Here is a 20243-nt window from a genome sequence, read left to right on the forward strand (position 1 = left end):
ATAGGCCAGGTCATGCCTATTAAAATGCCAGGTGAATTTGATTGCAGTATATGTGGGTTCCTTAAATGGGGAGGTAAAAATACATAAATCAATAAATGAATAAATGTTGTTGCTGTTAAACATTAAGGCATGGAATTCGGGCAATAACTTTCTGTTAAAGTGCAAAATTTGAACACAGCATGCTCTGAATTAACATTTATAAGATGAGCTTTCACCTTCAATCATCTTATTTATTTTCTGGAAAAAAAACTTCAGCCACCCACCACTTGAAAACCATGAAAACCCTGAAGCTTAAGAGAGCACTGTCATTCCTGCATGACAATGAAAAACACTCCTACTTATTACAGATTGGCATTTAAGAAGACATGCACACCAGTTAATTCTTGTATTTTCATTCAGTTAATGTCTTTGTTAGCTGATGCATAAGCTATGACTGAATTCCAGTGTCCCATATCAATAAGGGCTCTAAATGAACATGATAGAAGTATCAGAAGTTAACGTTTTCTTCATTCCACTAGTCTAATTTCATGGTTTGTGTTTTTTTGTTTGTTTTTTTTAATAGGAGTATGGTGTTATTATATGGCAGATTCCTTGGAAAATTCTATAAAAGGGGAGGAATGAATGAATGTTGTTAGTCTTTGTAGTTTCTGGATTTTCTCATCCTCTGTGTGTTAAAACTTCCAGAAATTAATAGTACACATTTTCAGATGGTTTTTAGTATAATCGATTGGCTATCCCTCAACAACTGATTGTTTTAGGTGCTCTGTTCACTCAACGTTGGTCCCTTTTGAGAGCAACTTTAGAAATAATTTTTAGTTGCTAAGTCTTTAACATAAAAAAAAATTCTCTTCTGGAAGTTTCAGTGTTTGTTTTGTTTTTGAGAGAGAGAATTTCACAATTGGTATTGAAGAGGCCTATTTGGAAACACAGGTTAAAGGAGTAAGTTGAATTATTTTCCTAATTACTGAAACTCTGGTTATTTTGTCTGTTGTATCACTGTTTCAGATAAGACTATCTGACTTAATTGCAAGTTTGATAACTGTTTTGAAGACCAACTGATGTTAACCAGGTATTGCTTGAAAAGAGTGACGTGAATCTCTTCTGTCAGACCTAAACTTGCAAAACTGTCTGAGTCTAAATAACTGGTTTAATTGTGTAGTTTTTGTCTTAGTCTAACATAACCAAGTGCAAATGGTGGCATGTCTTTTGATATGGGTATGGGTGCCACTGTCTGTATCTGAAAAACAGCTGACAAAATTAAAAAAAACAAAAAAAACTTGTGACTTTAGTTAGCTTTTTCCAATGGGGACTAATCATTTAAAGTTTCTGTTAACACAGAACCTTGAAAGATCAGTTTCTATGTAAGATGGCCCTCATGTTACATCAAAATGAATAACGATGATCCCAAATTTTCTTTTAAACCCAACAGAGGTATAGACTAGCTATTAAAATAGGAAAAATTACATCAAGTACATTCTTTCAATAAGACACACAATAAATACACAAACTCCTACTTATGAAAGTAATGAAGTGCAAAACATGCATTGTGGTATCTTCCAGTTCACCCACACTTCTTGTGTGGATAGCCAGGGAACAGCTGTACCTGACAGCCAGACAAAAGCTGGCTGACATCCAGAAATAAAAATAAGGACAGAGTCTTGATCAGTTTCATAACAATGATCAGTTTCATAGCAACAATCAGGAAGTGAGGATGCACCTCATCCAATTTCACTTAAAAACTGATTTGACAACTAAAGTACTCTGTATCTGACCTTCTGCATGCCTATAATAGGTAACAAAAACAGTTATCCAGGCTTCCTAAATTTGAGGATAGTAAGCATCTCTTGTCCTGCTTGTCTGGAAAGCAGCTGCGTGCCTTCTAAGCCATGTTTCTTCATTGTTTCCAGAATTTCATCTATAATGAAAAGTATAGTGTTACAGTAAGTTTGCATGCAGAGAAGTCAGCTACAATAGGCAATACTAAACTGTCTGCTAAACATAAGCTGCAAAGATTACAAACTGTTGTATTAGAGAGTAATTTATAGGCAAAGTGGTCTTCCACCCCAAACAAATATAGTTTACATTTTGCTAACCAAGACTGAGTATTAAATATTAGTAATAACAATTAATAATACACTGTTGCATTTCTAAAAAATGGGCAAGAATACCTATTTGGATTTCAATCTACACCATCAAATATTGTACTATTTCTACAACAGATTAAACTTCTGTACTAAGTTCTTGTTTGATTAATGGTCTTAAATCTGGTTGGAACAAAAGGGTCCAAGGAAATTGATCACCTGGGTTATTTTCTTTAATTGTGACCAAGTAGAATAATCCTCCTGTCGAAAGCAGGTCTGCTACTAATGGAAAAACTCTGTCCATTACTTCTCTGCCCTTTTTGCCACCAGCCCAGGATGCCTCTATTCCATGGCTTTGCACCTATAAGGAAAGAGAGCAAAAACCATCTTATTCAATACAGAATGACAGAGATGTCAGTGGCTCAGTATCATCTGTCATTAGAAATCTGATGGTTTTGATTCAGCAGTTTAGTTTATACAGCAGAATTACTTCAGAATTACTTTTTAGAAGATTAATGTATTACGTTTGTTTCAATATCTACTTTAACATCAAATTAGAAGAGCTGTATTTTAAGCATGTTTTATGTGTACTTCCTTGTACTACGACATTTGAGTGGCTTTGAATATAATTCTGAAAGAGTCAATCTGTGAAAGCAGAGTATATTTATAATGCAGGAAAAAATGTGTTTTTCATTGAAAATCTGATGTATTAGCATGTTTAACATAAGTCTTACATGGTTTATACTCAATGGAGGAACTAGTGAGCAGCAGCAACTAGCAATCCTTGTTCCCACACAGTCTTATAATCAGATCTAATAAATCATTTTTGCTTAAAAAATTCCATTGTAAGTACTAGTTCCACAACACTATTTAATATGAAAAGCAAAAACCAACCTGAAGCTGCAAATTACAAAGAGGTAATTGAATCGTTACAAGCTGAGTTCTCATACCTCAGCTGATTTGATTTGCCAGCTTTCCTGACAGCAAAAACAGTACATTTGTGTATTTTACATCTATTTTTTCCTACCTCTTCAGAAGGTGTTACCACATACGGTGGATTAAAGAGCAGTAGATCAACCATCCCATTTAATCTTGGTAACAGTCCTTTGACCTGTAGATGAAATTGATTCTTTTGGTTTTTCTTTTTATTTATTTCCATTTTGTAAAAATACAGTTACATATTGGCTGGCTATTTTTCCTATCCATTTAAACTGCCACACAGCCAAACTTGAAATAAATTAATCAACAGAAGAAGGTGTAGCAATAAGTTGCAAAAACTTGAATTGAGTAATAACGAGAACTCAGACCCAAAGATAATCTAAGAATAACTAGGACGTGTTTAATAAATTTGTTTCAATTCTGAATAGTTACAGGTTGTTTTATATACAATGGTAGATGTGATATGTTTGCCAATTTTTTGTAATACCACTCTATCACCATTCTAGAAAACAAGGTATTTGTCCATCTGTCCATTCTGTGCAAGTCCAATAAAACTGGAATAGTACATATGGATTCTTATTTGCTTTCTTCTTGAGTGTAGCATGCTGTCAGCTTTGGTCTGGTTCTAAGCACTTTGGCCTGACCAGATTTTCTACATGCAAGAGAATCAGAACAGTATTCCTAACACAGTGTTACATGACCTGTAACAGAACAGCAAGATTATATATATATATGTGTATATATATATATATATATATATACATACACACACACACACAAACACAAAGGTAATGTTTTATTCTTGCACTCTGTTTATTTCACTGTTTTTCAGTTTGTGCTTATGAAGAGAATGTTCTCTAGAGTTTGTGGTTACTTTTCAGTATCTCTAAAAAGATACAACTATAAAGAAAATTCCAAAAAATATTAAGAAGTTATTGTTGAAGCTATCTTACCAAGTCAGTAATGACTGGCTGAAGGTGAACATTGTTCAGCTGCGCTGTCTCCAGTGTACAGTAAGCTGCCATAGGATTGATGTCTGTACACCTTAAAGCAAAACACTGTAAGTTACTGGTCCCTGTATCTGCAAGATGAACGCTGCAAATTGTATGGTGACTAAGGCAATCTCAAGAATAACCTTTACTTTAAAAGAAACAGTGACAAGTAGACAAGAAAATGTACATAACGTATCAGCAGCTACACCAGTCAACACTATACTGGAAGCTGGGTGCAGGGAGTAAAACTAGATGATCCTTAAAGGTCCTCTAGAACTCAATTCTTTGAGTTCATAATGACTGAAAGCAATGAAATACCAGCTCTGTATGTAAATATATATGCATACGCTCCCTAGTAAATCTCAGTTACCAACAACCAGGAAACTTAATGTTGTGTCATCAGCAGGACTAGTCAGAGGCTGAGATTTTAGATTAAACCCAGAAAACAACAGGTGTAAGTTTAGCAATTGGTCTAGGGAGTGGGAAAACAGAATTCAATCCACACCTCTACCTAATGGGTAAACAGCTAAGGCTCTGTTCAGTCTGACTATCATCTCTGTAGAACTGATGTGGTATTTCTCTGTGAAAAGGGGAATCTTCAAAGTGAGAAGTACACGCTGCGAGGTCTAGGAAACTCTTCACGCAGCAGTCTCACTGTTATACTTACAGGTAGAGTGCACTGGCTCCGACGATGGAAGCTAGGAATGCTGAAACCACACCAGACCCAGACCCTATCTCCAGGCAGACGTCGATCCTAAAGACAGCAAACCGGCTGAGTTTTTTGGTGACACGAGCCCCTCCAGCAGCCACACTATCAGTCAGGGCAGCGTTAGGACGCGTAACCCACCCCGTCCCGCCTGCCCCACGGCTGCGTGCCGCGTGTACCCCGCCTGCCGGAGCTGGGCCGCGTCCCGCTCCAGGGCGTCCAGCAGCAGGAAGGTGTCCTCGGCCGGCTCGTACACGTCACGGAAGGGGCCGCGCGGCCCTACATGCTCGTACCGCGGCGTGGGTACCGTGGGCGCCGCCATCAGCACTCGGACAACCGCGCATGCGCCCGCCCGCCCGCCCCTACGTCCAGGGCACGGGGGGAAGGGCTGCGCCACCAATGGGAGGGCGTCGGATTCGCCCCGCCCCGAGTGCCGCCCTATTGAATTTCAATTGGCGCGCTCGTGGCTCTGTTGTCTCTGGGGGGGGGCGGAGGTACCTGCGTCCGCAGTGCAGTTTTCAGTGAGGCTCTGACTGGTTTCGTTTTATTCATCCGCGTTTATAATCTTCACTAGTCAGGGACTTGCACCTGTTTAGAGTCACAGAATCCTTAGAGTTGGAAGGGACCTCTGGGGGCCATCTAGTCCAACTCCCCTGCAGTGAGCAGGGACACTACTGCTAGGTCAGGGCCTGATCCAGCCTCACCTTGAAGGTCTCCCTCTTCTCAAATCTAGCTGAGAAATAGCTCTGCACCACAATTAGCAGGAAGCCAAGCTGAAGGGGCACAGCTGATGCCCCTGAGTGGAAATTCTACAGCAAAGAACATAGCAGAAAAGTTTTCATTGCCACTCAGTGTTCACACAACTACGTATTTAAGGATATGCCCGTGATTCTTGACATCAGTCTCAGCTGTATGAACACCTCATCTCAAACTGAAATAAAGCCCTGCAAAACTGGGAATAGAGGCCAGCTTCAGGACAGAGATCAGGAGAAGAGCAACTTGCTTTTGATAGCAAATGGAGGAGGGTCAGAGTTCTAGTGACCATGAAACATGTCCCTTTGTCTGTGTGTCCCTCTTGTTCTGAAAGTGGAACAGATACTTAGATCAATGAAGGACACGTGCAGAGCTATCAAAGCATTTTTATAATCATTTCAAAATGCTCTTTGAAGATTAGCAAAAGAACAGAATCCAGTGAGTTAATTTTTGTTGATTAAGGAACTTTAAGGATTGAGGTGTTTGGGACAAGCCTGCTAGTGAGGCATCTGGAAGACTTGGCTAATATTTCAGTATTAGTGCTGCCTGCCTGCCCTACATCCACCTTTTTCTGTGACCCATCTTCAACATTTCCTGTAAAATCTGCTCCCTATTCTAGTCACAAAACCAATGTTTTTCCAGTTAGCTAACAGAAATTAGGGAGAGTCATATTTAATATATCAGAAATATGTGCAGGACAGTACGATTAGCTGGTAAGCTATTTTACCCCACACTTTTGGGTTAAGTCATTGCAATCAGAAATGCGGAAATTAATAACCAGAGATCCAACGATGAGTTTATGACTCAAAGATCATTTTCGTTCCTTTACAGAAATGAAATCAACAAGATCTGTCTTACAAGAGTTCAGGTTCCCTACACCACCATTCACTTGGATATTTTCAGTTTTCAGACTAAATTTATTCCTGGACTCGATCTTATACAAATATTACCTTTTAATTTGAAACATTGTTTTCTCTTAATTTATTCCACCAAGTATATTGAGAAGTATTGTCATAACCAATCTAAGCATTTATTTTGCAACAAAATTAACAGTTGTTTCCTTCTTATTTATCTCTGAATCCTGCTCTGTCCTGCATTTACTTCAGTAAATTACTCAGTCTTTCAGCATGGTGTCTTCATAGAGCCTAAATGAGATCTCAGTCTGTGAGAAGTTAATCATAGTTTTCTTTTTTTTTTTTTGTAAGTTCCTTGTCTAATGCCCATTAAAATTATTACTGTTGATAACTGTGATAATTCTATACCTCTTTCTATGTTATCTTCATCAATTGAGGCAGACAGGCTGTTTCAGGGAGCAGCAGTGAGTAGGAGCCTGACTGGAGATGGCACCAGGTTTTCAATGAAAAATGACATTCATTGGATACTCTTTCATTTCATCCATCTTCCTAATTTGCTTCTGCACCAGAGAAACAAGTACTTATAAAGCATTTTAAGTTTGCATAAAATTCCATTACTTTGGTAAAATGACAAGACTGTAATAACAAGATTAAGAGAGAGAGTTTTCCTCTCCATCTGTATTAGGAAAATTAATTCTTGGGATATATTTTTAAAATCTCCACAGGTGGTCAGGCCTTGGACTGCAGTAGAAGAAATGACTTCACCACCTTCAGCTGTACAAGTTGTTGGTTTTGGCTGTTGAATAGTTCATGAAATCTGGTTAATTATTATTGTTTGTTTTAATACTTATAAGTCCTTCTGGGTGAATTTTATAAAACATTTATTTTTATTGCTTATATAACTACCTAAAATGTTTTTCTTGGTGGGTAGCTGTACTGTTTTTGCCAAAACAGATTCTATTTCAATTTGGGGAAATTGTTGGAAAGTTAATATTCCCATTTTCAGTGGTGCCTGTGCCATGCTATTAAGCTGAGCTTTACAGAGATGAAAAATTGCTCTTGACAAGGATCATAGCCATCTGTTTACCCTAACTGAGCTGTGTGGCCCTGTCCCATTTGGAATTCAGTGCTGGTTCTCTCTCACACAGCGATCCTTAACCCATACCTTCCTAGCTGCCTGTCAGCCCTCAGTGATCTCAGTCTTAAACTTCTCCAACATTCCATGGTAGCTTTTGGCCATCCATGTCCTAAGCAAGATGTAGGCCTGCACTGGACTCATGAATGTCCCTGTTCCTATGCATGTGAAGAAACAGAGCAAGCAGGAATACTGCAAGGTCAGTGCTGCTAAAAAGTAGGCTAGAAGAAATATCTCTGTGTATGAAATCCAGCAGGCAGCTACATCTTACAGTATCTTTCTTAAAGTGATCAAATGTGTTCATAAAAGGAGCTAGGTTTCTTAGCTGTCAGTATTTCTAATGAAAGGCACTTCATTTCAAAGGCTTCAGTGCTCCAGTGGTAACCTTGTAATTCCCAGTGTTAAGGTGGTGGTGGTTAAGGTTCATACTCACTTATTCTGGCAGCTTTATCAGCTTAAATAGTTCACAGTTTTTGTTTGATAGACAAAGAAAGGCTCTCATCAGCCTTTGTTCTGCTTGACTAAATAAGAAGTTTCCTTACCATATTTTCAGACTGCGTAAGGATTCAAGTGTGACTTAACCCTGAATTTTATTTGCACAAAATACTCCACTAAGGGTAATTCCATAGTGCTGCTTGACAAAGTACAGTGGCAGTTTCATCTGGGATACCACAGTATCATATTTGCATTTTCCTTCAAAAGTGTTAGGTTTATTTTATTTTATTTTATTTTATTTGTATTTGTTTATACTTTTTACCATTTTGTGCTCACCTGTTTTTCCTAAGCTTTTCCTCAGTAGTTTCCAGATAACGGATTATAAAGTGAGGATTCTATAGTGTGTTATGGTTTTACTAGTCTACTTCAAGAGTCTGTTGTTCATGTTCTGATCATCTTGCTCCCTCTGTGTGATGTCTCTTGACTACATATTGTCATCAGAGTGATGGCAATGATGACAAGAAAAAACATTAAGTTATTTCAACCCCAATAGTGATCTTTAAGGAAGTCAGCATTAAAGACTTACTTTTAACTTGATATTATCCCTTTTCAATATGATATATGGCTGTATCATCTGTATTGAGTTCCATGTTCACCTCTTGTTTCCTCTGCCAGTGCCACCATCCCCAGCTTAGCATATACTTTTCCACATAACACCACATCAAAAGCTTCATGGGAATCTAAGTAAATTCACTATGTTTCATTTTTCTATTTTAATAATGGAGGCAGACACTGCAGTAATGCAGTAAGATGTACTGCTGTTGACATCATGTCCAAAATCATCATCTGTCTGTTTTTAATCACTAACCCAGCTTAGTGGTACGGAGGTCCTGCTTCTTTCCTTGTGTTTCCTCAACATGTGTACAAAAATTTTACTTTATTTTTTTAAATCTTCATTGAGAATACTTCAAACGTTTTTAACAGTTCTCACTTTACATTGTATTTTCTTGCCTCTGAAGCATAGGTTTCTAACTGATCCATCTTTTTTTCTCTTACCATTTGACACTCTGTATAATATCTAGAAATATCTTGCTTGACACAGTTATTTAACCAATTAGATCCAAAGCATTCTGCATGCATTCATACCTATGCCTCCCCTTTAACCACCATCAAATATTTTCAGCCCTTTTGACTTGAAGCAACACAGTCCCCTCCACATTCACTTGCTGAAATTCAGTTCATAGTTTATTACAATCAATTACTTTTGCAATTATCAAAGCTTATCATTTCAGAATAGTGAGGTTTAGTTACAGAATTGCTTTTGTTTCTCCTTTGTTTAATTATATTAAATTATTCCCCAATGAGCCATGAAATACTTAATTTCCTTGATATACCTGAAGCAATGAAGTCAAAAGTCACGAAGTAGTAATATCTTTTATGATATGAGTACTGTAATATTTTTACTGCTTCCTTGAACATTGAGTGAAAAACTCTGCAACTGTTCACGTGAAGAAAATTTGGATGTTACACGTTTCTAGTCTTCTATTTTTCCAAATGTCAGGTTTCCCAATTACATTTACCTTTCAAATTGCACATAGGTCACTCTGAAACTAATGCCTCCTGTTTATTTCCATGGAAACTACTGAACAGCGCAGTAACACTATTTGATAGAGCAAATTCATGGCTACAAGACACTGTTCTTTAACATAATCACCACTATTAGTTGTGCATTTTCACCAGCAATGAAGAGAAACCTGTGTGCAGCGCTTGTAAAAATCTGCACCAACAAATCTTTCTCACTCCACATTCCCCACAGATGCTGTCACATGAGTCAGTGCTATTTTTTACACATTTCTCTTTCTTTTACATGTCTACAGTTTGAATCTTTGTTCATTTCCCTACTTCCCTACTGACTGGTGAAAATTCTTGCCCTTACGTCATGACATTGCTTCAATACACTGTGGCATGGTAATGTTTAATCACAGCTATGGAATTTCTAAACCTGCTAAGAAGAGGTCCAGAGATGACATACTGTAGAGGAAGAGTGATGGATACTTGTTTGTATCCCATCCTGGAAAGATCCCAGAGCATATACTAAACTTTACAAACCAATTACAAACTATTATATTGAAGGAATTGCATCACTCATCATTGAAATGCAGTTACCTCAGGGAAAAGGTGAAAAAACATTTTAATAGTATACAGAAGTATTTCAACACTTTGGGAAAGAAAATGAGTAATACCGTATTCAGCTAAGCAGAAAGAGAAGATTTAGTTAAGGAGTCATATATAATTATTTTAACTGGATTTGGGCCAGAAACCAAGTAAAAACCTACTGCTAATGGAAAAAAAAAAAAAAAAGACGGGATTTTTAAGTCACAAATGATCAAGTCCTTTGACATTACATCTTAAAATATAACACCTAAAGCAGCAGATTTGTAGTGCAGCTTTTATAACTGAGTTACCAAGATTGCTTCCTTTAGAGGTTAGGAGTGATGTCTGATCTCCACAAGAAACTACAACAATGTATCTGGAAGCAGATAGGCTCCTTCAACTATTTTAAGAGCATTGCCTCATTTTCTTGCCATTATAGACTGTTAGTTTTGAAAGGAAACTAAGGCTAAAGGTGTTTTGTATCACTGGTTTCTAACAAACAAAACAGCAATATTCACTTACTTCCTGCCTGCCAAATAATGAGGTGCTTGATCGTGACTGCTAGTGTTGACATTGCTTTCTTACTTTGTCTCCAAGATCTCTGGAGAACTAAGAGAGAGAGAGAAAGCACGAAAATAATATGCATTCATATGGCAAAATGCTAATTTTCCTTCTTAACTATTATAGATGAATGGAAGTCCTTTTAAGAAAGATTAAAAATAACATGAGTTAGTTAGCCTGCACAGTAGAATGTCAGTAGTAGTCATGGTAGTCTAAAAAGCACTTTCTGAAGAATAGATTAGGATGCTAGAGAAGGAAAGAGTAAGAATAAAATGTGATTGAAACTTATAAAACTGAATGTTGAAAATACACTGCATGAACTGAAGACTTTGAAACATGGAACAAGTTCTCAGGAACTTGTAAGTAAGAAATACTTTTTTTTCATGGTATATAATGATGCAATAGAGCTAATTTTCAAAAATATGTGCATGAAACCAATGGTCTGAAGAAGTAATTTACTTAATAAATAGTCAATTTAAGACATTAATCCTTCATGGGATGCAGCCATCCACAAATGGTCATTTAGAATAGGATGTATTAAACAGCAAGTTTATTAAAACATTATGCATTTAGTTTTAGTTCTGATGTTGTTATTCTACATGAACAGTGGCTGCTGAGAGATGATCACATTAAAAAATGTAATTTTCTGATGACTCACTGAAGTGTGTTACACTAGAAATGTAGGGAGAAACTCATTAATCAAAGTGATTCACTTTTGAGTTACCTTCTTCATTCTTAATTATCCTAAGAACATCCAAGCATTGTGATAAGGCTTGAGTTGTTATTTTTTAATCTTGCTATTTCTATTGATCTAATTACAGGATGAAAGTGTGACCCAGGTGGAAAAGACCATGGAAGGTCTCTGGCTACATTTTTTGCCCCAGGCAGACCCAGCTCTGGCATCAGACCAGTCTGCTCGGTGCGCTTGCCAGCCAGTTCTGAAATCCTGTGAAGATGGAGCGTGGACAACCTCAATGGCAACATGCTCTGCTGCCTGTCTCTCAGGGTGAGAGCATTTTTCTTTAAAACCAGCTTGAAGCACATATTTCAACCTGTGTCCATTGCATCTTAAAACTCCAGATCAGAACCGGTCCTCTGAGACTGCTGTCATCCAAAAACTTGCTTGGGGATTGTTTATTATATAGCACAGTTGCAAAAATGGCACTGAAAATACCCACCATGTTGAAGACTCTGTGTACCTTCTCCTGACTGATGCTGCTGATAATGATTACACTGATGCTGATCTTAGATTAACAGGCAGTGATTCTTGCACTTCTAAATATTATGTCTCTTTTTATCTTTTTGTTTGGATACGTTATGAACATTTTGCCAGCACAGTCTTATCCGTATTATTTCCTGGACAATGCTAATGTGTTCAGATAACCAGTGTGACTGTTATGAAACTAAACATAATCTGCATGTAATTACATTTTGGGTGGCAGTTTTCCCTGTGTGTATTTTAATATGAAAATCTAATAAAGAAATATTAAAAAGGATTTTTGTTTCAAAACAATCTTGAAATGTCTTTAATAATGACTCCATTACTAATACTCATGGTTCAAAAGGGGGGGATGTCAGGCAACTGTCTACCAACATGGTGACTGTTGATACAGCAAGCTTGGTACATCTCATTACACACATCAGAAGAAAGATTTTCTTGAGTGTTATGTAAATAAAGCATCTTGACAGACTGTAGGAAAAAGACACTAATGTAAAAAATATGAGGGCTGCTCTGAAATGAATGTGTCCTATTTTGTTATGTTGGCCCACAGCGTCTGAGGTGAATGTTAGAGGTATGGCAGTAGAGGTTGAATCTTCCCATCAGTATTCTGTTGTGTTTTGTTGGTATACGACAGATGGCAGCAGAGGAGCTGTGTACAGAGCAGAATGTCAGCTTCAGTGCATTGGAAATGATGGTGGCAACATTGGAATATAGCAAGGGTTGTGCCAGGAAGGTCCCACAGATGCTAACACAGGAACACAAAGAACAATGTATACAAGTTCGCCAGGACCTATTGAACCTAATATAAGGCTAAAGGTGACAGTTTTCTGCATAACATCATTACTAGTGACAAGATATGAGACAGATTCAAAACAGCTGAACATAAAGTGGCAACATATGAATTCCTCTTTGAAGAAAAAGATCAGGACACAGCCCTCAGTGGGTAAACTGATGTGCACTGTCTTTTGAGACAGAAAATATTTGATCCTTTTGGATTTGGATCAACTATCAACTCTGGCTGCTATATCGTGTTGCTGGCTAAGGTGGAGGCTCAAACTTCCAGAGTCAAGCCAGAGAAGAAGACAACCTTTCTCATGCAGCATAACACCAGGCCCCATACCAATCTGAAGTCCACAGAGCACATTGCCAGTCTAGGCCGAACTGTCTTGCTACACTCACAGTATGATCCAGATTTGGTGCCTTCTGATTTCTACCTGTTTGGGACAATGAAAGATGGACCACATGGGCAATATTTTCCTATCAATGACACCACTGTAGCAGCTATGAAACAGATGGTCACCACCCCTGGTGCAGATTTTTATGAGCGCAGCATGCAGGCTTTTGTTCATGAGTGGCAAAAATACATAGCTAATGGTAGTGACTATGTTGAAAAGCAGTGTTTTGCATCTGAGAATTTGGTCTAGGAAACAGTGCTATTGTGCTCTTCGTTGTCGTTTCCATGGAAATAAAAAGAGACATTACTTTTGGAGTGACCTGTGTATATCTTGTTTCTATAGCTGTATGTTTTGTAGATGATTGATGAGTATACACTGAAAAAATTCAAGTCATACTTATTCGTGTAAGGCTATTTTAGTAGAATCATTCGTGAAGTCATACATTGTTTAGTAAAAAAAGAATAGCAGAGGTTGGCCCCCTGTGAAAGAATTCATCATAGCACAAGGCAATCAATACAATATTGCCACCAAAATATTCTAACTCAGTGCCAAGGTCTATGAATGGGTCTCCACATTTGCAATGGCATTCTGTAGCAACAAACATCTACTAGCACTTCATAACTCATGATATGATTCTGTATTACATGGGTAACAAAAAAAAAAAAAAGACAGAAAGAAAGGAAACATATTTTGTGGAGTCTGCAGATTATCTTCTTTCTGTTTGAGTGTCTGCAATCAGAATGAGAGATTTGGGGTTTTATTTTTTATTTATTTATTTATTTTTGGCTTGTAAGGCTACATAATGTAACATTTTCATTGGACTACACTCAAGCTGAGGCTTTGTCCAGCAACAACAATCTCCTTAGGCTATCCTTGTTTTTTTTCACATGCACACCTGTTAATATATTTTAAAGGAAATGCTAAAAATATGTTACAAGTAGAGACATATGTCAGTATGGATTAATGAGGTGATTTAGAATTGTATTAAAATCTTCAAGATGCCTGGTTGGTGAGCCATGCTCAAAAGCACTGCTCATTGACCTCATCTGGAAACAGGATCCAGCCAAGCAGGAAAAATGATTGCAACTGATCCTTGTTACTTCTACTGTCTCTGTGTAGCACATTACATGTAGACTTTTGTCTTTCATCGTGGAACTAACATTTGTAAGAGATGTCAGGTCTGTGCTGAATTGAGTCAAAGCTCTGCAGATCAGCATCTGTTGCACTGTTTCTTGTAAACTTGGGGAACTGAACTCAAAAGACCCATTTTGTTTCTTTCAGCAGAAAAGAGGGAAATAAGAGTGGGGACTTAAAACTGTGAAGGTTGAGAAGTTGAAAAGGTGCTCATGGGACAAATGTTCCAGCAAGAGGAAGCATTTTAAGGCACAAGGTAAGCTCAGTGTTGAAGCAGGGAAGAAGTTATTTGCTTTAGAATGATCAAAATATTTTTGTATCTGCGTCTTTACCCGCATTCTTCAACTCTCACCTGTCTCAGTAGTAAATTGGAATGTGCCAGGAGAGTCGATTTTATGGACTTTTGGTCTCTGAAGATATATATGTAACCTGGAGGCAAGGATTGGCAGTATTTGCTTTTTTGGAGAGTTGTTTCCAGAAAGCCTGGGGAAGTCTGCCCTCTTAAAGCATGCCACTGAGTACATCACCAGAGCTGATGGCTGCATCCTTCCCAATCAGGGAGGGTTTAAAGTCTTTGAAGACCACCAGATGTGTACAGGCATAAAGATTGGATGAGTGTCTACAAAAATGATTAATGGATGTGTTAATTTAAATGTTAGACTACCATAAATACAAATGTGAATAATAGTTAGAAATAAAAATTGCCATTACATTTTTTCACCTAAACAGTGCTATACATCTTGAAGTAAATATTCCCTCAATTACTGACACTCTCTACAATACTCTCACTTTAAAACGATTTCTGGAAACATCACTTTAAAAACTCTTAATAAACAGATGTTCAATCAGATGTATTTTGTGAGAGATGTTATAAGCTCTGGGAGGTAAAATTTGGAACTGAAATCAATATTTATAAATAGATACACAAACAAGCTCACTATCTAATAGGTCTACAAACACTGCATATGGAAAAAATGTTATACATCCTTTCTGCCTGCCATAGTCCAGTACATATGTTAAATAAAGTAAGACTAATCAAATACTGAAGGATGGGCTGGTGGTCTGATTAGCTAATATAATTCTCCTAAATATAATTAATTTTTCTAAAATATTCTAGACATTGCAGTTAAAACTACAAGTAGAAGACCATATGGCCATGTTGGTTTTTCTTTTTTCTTTTTCATTTGCAGCTTAAAACAACAACGCTGACCTTGGCATGAGGTATATTTTAGAGATTAATGACCAGTTTGGGTTAATGATCCTTGGCCGTACTGCTGACCTTCATCTCCTCCCAGCCAGTCATTAATCCTCAGGAAATTCAGTGCACCTTGGTTGTTATTACTTATATGGCCCATATATAAACCTCAGGAACTGTGGTAAATATGTAAGTGGTGCTTCACTTACAGAACCCTTACTTTTCTTTGTGAAAACAAAGCAAAAGCAGCTTCCAAACTTTTAAAAGGCAGAATGGCAAATCATATGATCAAATGTATTAATAACCTTACTTTCATTGTGCGCTGTTTTCTCTGTATGAATCTCATAATATTTGAGGAGGAATACTGCAGAATTTGAAAAATGTAGTATTTGGCATTGACTGTCTAGTTCAGGTATTTATAAAACAGCTATCAACTTTGTATTTAGAAGCCAAATACAATGTTTTGCTTTGGTGTAATTCTTCAAAGTACCACTCATCCCTCTTTTACTGGCAGTGGTGGAAATCAGAACAATGCATTTATAAATGTATAAGATGAGTGAGTAGGAACTCAGGTTTTTGCTCCTCAGTTATTTTTCCATGTCCACCTTTCAGATAGTTAACTCCAGTAATGAGCTGCAGGTGGAGATTCTGAGGCAGAGAGATTTGCTTAAGTCCTTACAAATAGTCACATATGGAGTTATAGTTAGCAGATGAGTTTTTTTCTAGTTATTGCTGATAGTGGGCAGAAACTGGAACAAAGGAAGTTCCATACTAACATCAGGAAGAACTTTACTGTCAGAGTAACAAAGCACTGTCACAGTTTTCCCAGTGAGGTTGTGGAGTCTCTTTCTCTGCAGATATTTAAGACTTATCTGTGCAACCAGTTGTAGGGAACTTTAGCAGTTAATTGGACTCAGTGATCTCCAGAGATCTCTTCCAACCCCTACAATTCTGTGACTCCATGATTCTGTGATGTCTTAGTAAGTGGTTTTGTGAAGGAGACAGGATCTATTTCAGTTGTAAGTCATGTGATATTTTCTTCCATTGTTTTATGTGTCCTCATTTTGTTTTTCTACCTAACTAGGCTCTGCATTGCCTTCCAGCAGTGTTTTGGTTAAACATGTCTAGATGAGAAGCTGTGGAATACAGCCATATTTTAACCAAGTAGGAAGGCTCTTATTTTTTCCTCCATAAACAACTGATTACAATGACTTCCCATCATTCGCAGGTTTGCCAGGCTGAGATGCAAAACAGCCACCCAAAACACAAAAGCCCCACAAACCAAACAGCAGGAATAGAAATAAACCAGCTAGCAAATGTTTAATTTCTACTATAATTTCTGGCTCTGTGCATATGCAGACTCACCATGCAAAGGAGTGATTTTCCTAAGAGAAGCACGCACATGAAAATACAGTTACTATATAAGGACTGTTGTTAAGGCAAAAGCATTTTTTAATGTGAAGGAAAAGAGTCATATTTATTCACACACTATTTATAACTTCATAAGTCCTTCCTTTGAACTATTTGTATGCAATATAAGCTGTACTAAAAAAAAAAAAAAAAAAATCAAGACAAAACAAACCAACACAATGAAAACTCTAAAAACTCTTACAAAGTCAACATTTTATTGGGTTTCTATTTTGTGTTTTTGTAATACACAATTGAAAACCATTTAACTTTTCTCCAAATCTGGGAAGATTTTACTGAGATGAAGGACTTCAGAAGTGAGTCAAAAGCCTGGTTTTAGTGCAAATGAATCTCTTTGCAATGGAAGGGAAGAAGAAAGGGAACTGACTCAGTTTACTTCTGCAAACTGTGACCAGATGAAGATGGATAAAAATTTTCAGTCAGTACAAAGATGCTTAGAAAAAGAAGTGGATTCTGCTAAGGATTTATTTTCTGAGGCCACTGGTGAATGCTGGTGAGTGAACAACCAGGCATCTGGTTGCCATAACAAGGAACAAATGGCTAAGATTTTCAGGGGTCAGCCATTTTGGCTGCAAAAAAGGAGGAGTGAATGGGTGAAAAAATGAAGGCAGGAATAGGCACAATCCCCCTCAAGTAGACTGCAACAACATTGCAGTCTATCAGGCATCTTGATGCACATATTGGATTACAAGCTAAGGTGAAGATTTTTACTTTTTTTTTTCAAGGAGACTGAACTTACTAAGAAAATGTGCATGAAGCAGTACTAAATACAGAAAACATGCATACATTTAGTACTGACAGAAGTAGCTTGGTGTCAAATGAGATTTTCCAAGATTCTTGCAAAATCCTACTTATCATAGAATCATAGAATGGTTTGGGTTGGAAGGGCCCTTAAAGATTACCTGTTCCAACCCCCCTGCCATAGGCAGGGACACCTCTCGCTAGACCAGGCTGCTCAAAGCCCCACTTAAAGAACTGTTTTGCGAGATTATGTATTTATGGCAACAATGTGGTGATTTTTGTTAGAAAATCCATTTTTAAAAGATGCAGAAGATAGCATATCCATCTTTTTAATAGATTAACAAAACATAACTTTCCATGGGAAATAAACTAAATGTTCATGTAATTAGACTATGAAAATACAGTACGTAGAGTGAGGGCATCAAATTAATATTGCCTATAGATGAGCTGATTTATACTCCTAAACTTTTGAATGCCTTGCTTTACAACCTTAATTTTCTTTTAGTGTGGTTGAATTGAACAATGCAAATTACATGGAGAGAAGAAATTTAAAGGAAGAAGAAATATGTGTATATATCTATAGATATATACATATATCTACATGTATATATCTATATACCCATATAGATATCATTTATATTTCACCCAAAACCTGCTGTAAAGGTAATGGATATTCTTATGCTAACAGTAGCTTGTCTAAAGATCTTCATGTTGACATTTTTCTTCATTTTTAGTGGTGACATTTTCATAGGTTCATAGGTTCATAGGTTCATAAGGTTGGAAAGGACCTATAAGATCATCTAGTCCAACCATCCTCCTATCACTATCCCTACCCAACTACTAAATCAAATCCCTAAATCAAATTTTACTGCTTCTTAGATCCTGCACCAAACGGTGTAGATAATTTCATATTATCCTCATTATAATGTTATTGAATGTTTTTTGCTGTGAGGAATTCACATGAAGAAAAGGCAAAAATATGTCAGGAAACAAGATTCAAAGGATTGTTATGGTTTTCAACTATATATGTACATATATAAAATCATAAATCCTTTAAGTTGAAAGGGACCTTTAAAGGTCATCTAGTCCAACTCCTCTGCAATGAACAAGGACACTGATGGCTAGATCAGGTTGCTCAGAGCCTAGTCCAGCCTAACTTTGAAGATCTCTGGAAACAAGTCTTCCATATCACTGGGCAATCCGTTCCATCTCACTACAGGTAAAAGACTTTTACAGGTAAAAGACTTTTTCCTTATATCCAACTGAAATCTTCCCTCTTTTAGTTTGAAACCATTTCCCCTTGTCCTATCATCACAGACTCTTCAGCAGAGTCTGTCCCCTTCTTTCCTATAGCTCCCCTTTGATACTGAAACACCCCTGTCAGGTCAGCTGGGAGCCTTCCCTTCTCCAGGGTCAACCAGGTCTCCCAGTGCTCTCAGCCTGTCCACCCATCAAACCCATCTCTCTTCAATTTTGAGAGAAGGCTGCTGGAGGTACCTTTTAATAAATAATCACTGAACACCATTTTACTCAAGGAGTATGTGATAAAAGCTACAGCAAGGGCTACACAAAAGTTCTTTCCCAAATAAAACTATTAGTGCTTAATTTCTTGCTACCAATTTGAATACATGCTGCAGTTAAATACGGTCACACCCAATTCACACCATATGTGCCAGAACAAGAGTAAAACAATTAGTTCTTCTGTTCTATTCAAATCGAATTCATTGTGAAGGAAAAAAGTTTCTTTCTTTATGCAGGAAGATTTTTAAAAGGGATTCTTTTTCTCTCTAGCTAGGCCAACATTCTTTTCACATTAGGAAACTTGAACAGATTTAAGCCCTCATTCAAAGTACAGTTTGTAGTACAAACATGCTTCAGTTCTCAACACACAATGCACAAACACACAGGGGCAAAAATAGACAGAGTGAAGCAGGCAAGTGCTCCTATTGCTAAACTGCTGGTGGGAGGAGGAGTGAAACTATTTTTATAAACAGCCAGCCAAGCTCATCGAAGTCTCAGAAAGTCTATATTTGGAGTAATTATACGACTATGTTACATCTTGGCTAATTGAAGCGGACGTTAAATAATTAAATTATTCAGCCATTTCCTTTTGTGTGAGAAATGGTCCCAGATGGTCACTCTCATCCATTTCATACCAGTGCAGCATAGCAGTACTGCTTATTAAGAGCATATGGAGGAAATATTTTAAGTGTAGTGTAAGTAGCTTTATACTGTAGTTCATTTTAGAGAAATAAGCAATCTGCAGTAATTCCTTGAATTTTTTTATTCCAAAATAAGTGCCACAAAATTCTTGTTATAGTCAGACTGTTGCAAAATAATTTGACAAGGTGGCATAAAATCAGGTGTTATAAAAACTAATCACAGTTCTGTATGATTCATGACCCAAAAAAGTGGGAAAACTGACGTTGCTTGTAAGATTTAATATACATGTTCAATAAGAAAAAATGTTCAATCTCTATAAAATACAGTTTACCTCATCACACTTCTGCTTCATCTTCTTGGATTCCACAGGTTGGATTTATAACACAACCAAGGAGACAAGAGTTATTATTGAAATTCCACCTGTCCCACTGGTATGTACCCAAAAATGATGCCAAGTCTCTCATGATGTCAAAATGAATTCCCTCACAGAAGAACAGAATCAGCCTAACTGCAATCATTTGACATTGTCCAGACACTCTTAGAAGAGGGAGAAAATTTAAACTGGGATGAATTTT

At 37.2% G+C, this 20243-nt stretch overlaps 1 protein-coding gene across 1 annotated transcript; it reads right to left on the reverse strand.

The window, feature by feature from the left end:
* Positions 1 to 1683: 1683 nt before the first annotated feature.
* On the reverse strand, positions 1684 to 5040 carry N6AMT1 (N-6 adenine-specific DNA methyltransferase 1). The gene is made up of 6 exons (XM_065744070.1): positions 4898 to 5040; positions 4680 to 4766; positions 3974 to 4064; positions 3109 to 3192; positions 2301 to 2442; positions 1684 to 1915 (listed from the first exon to the last, which is right to left on the reverse strand). Exons 1-6 carry the CDS (start codon positions 5038 to 5040, stop codon positions 1806 to 1808), a joined length of 657 nt encoding a protein of 218 aa, XP_065600142.1. The 3' UTR covers positions 1684 to 1805.
* Between the last annotated feature and the right edge of the window lie 15203 nt (positions 5041 to 20243).

This window comes from Cyrtonyx montezumae, unplaced genomic scaffold (genome assembly GCF_038088225.1).
Source record: "Cyrtonyx montezumae isolate F1298 unplaced genomic scaffold, pur_monq_1.0 scaffold_3, whole genome shotgun sequence".
Classification (NCBI taxonomy): Eukaryota; Metazoa; Chordata; class Aves; order Galliformes; family Odontophoridae; genus Cyrtonyx; species Cyrtonyx montezumae.

Excerpts from the sequence above, each read along its gene's own strand:
- N6AMT1 (XM_065744070.1), bottom strand. The coding sequence starts at position 5,040 with ATGGCGGCGCCCACGGTACCCACGCCGCGGTACGAGCATGTAGGGCCG. Across the intron at positions 4,767-4,897 it reads GCCCAGCTCCGGCAGGCGGG|GATCGACGTCTGCCTGGAGA; the intron begins GTACACGCGGCA and ends TGCTGTCTTTAG. Across the intron at positions 4,065-4,679 it reads GGAGCCAGTGCACTCTACCT|GTGTACAGACATCAATCCTA; the intron begins GTAAGTATAACA and ends TTTTGCTTTAAG.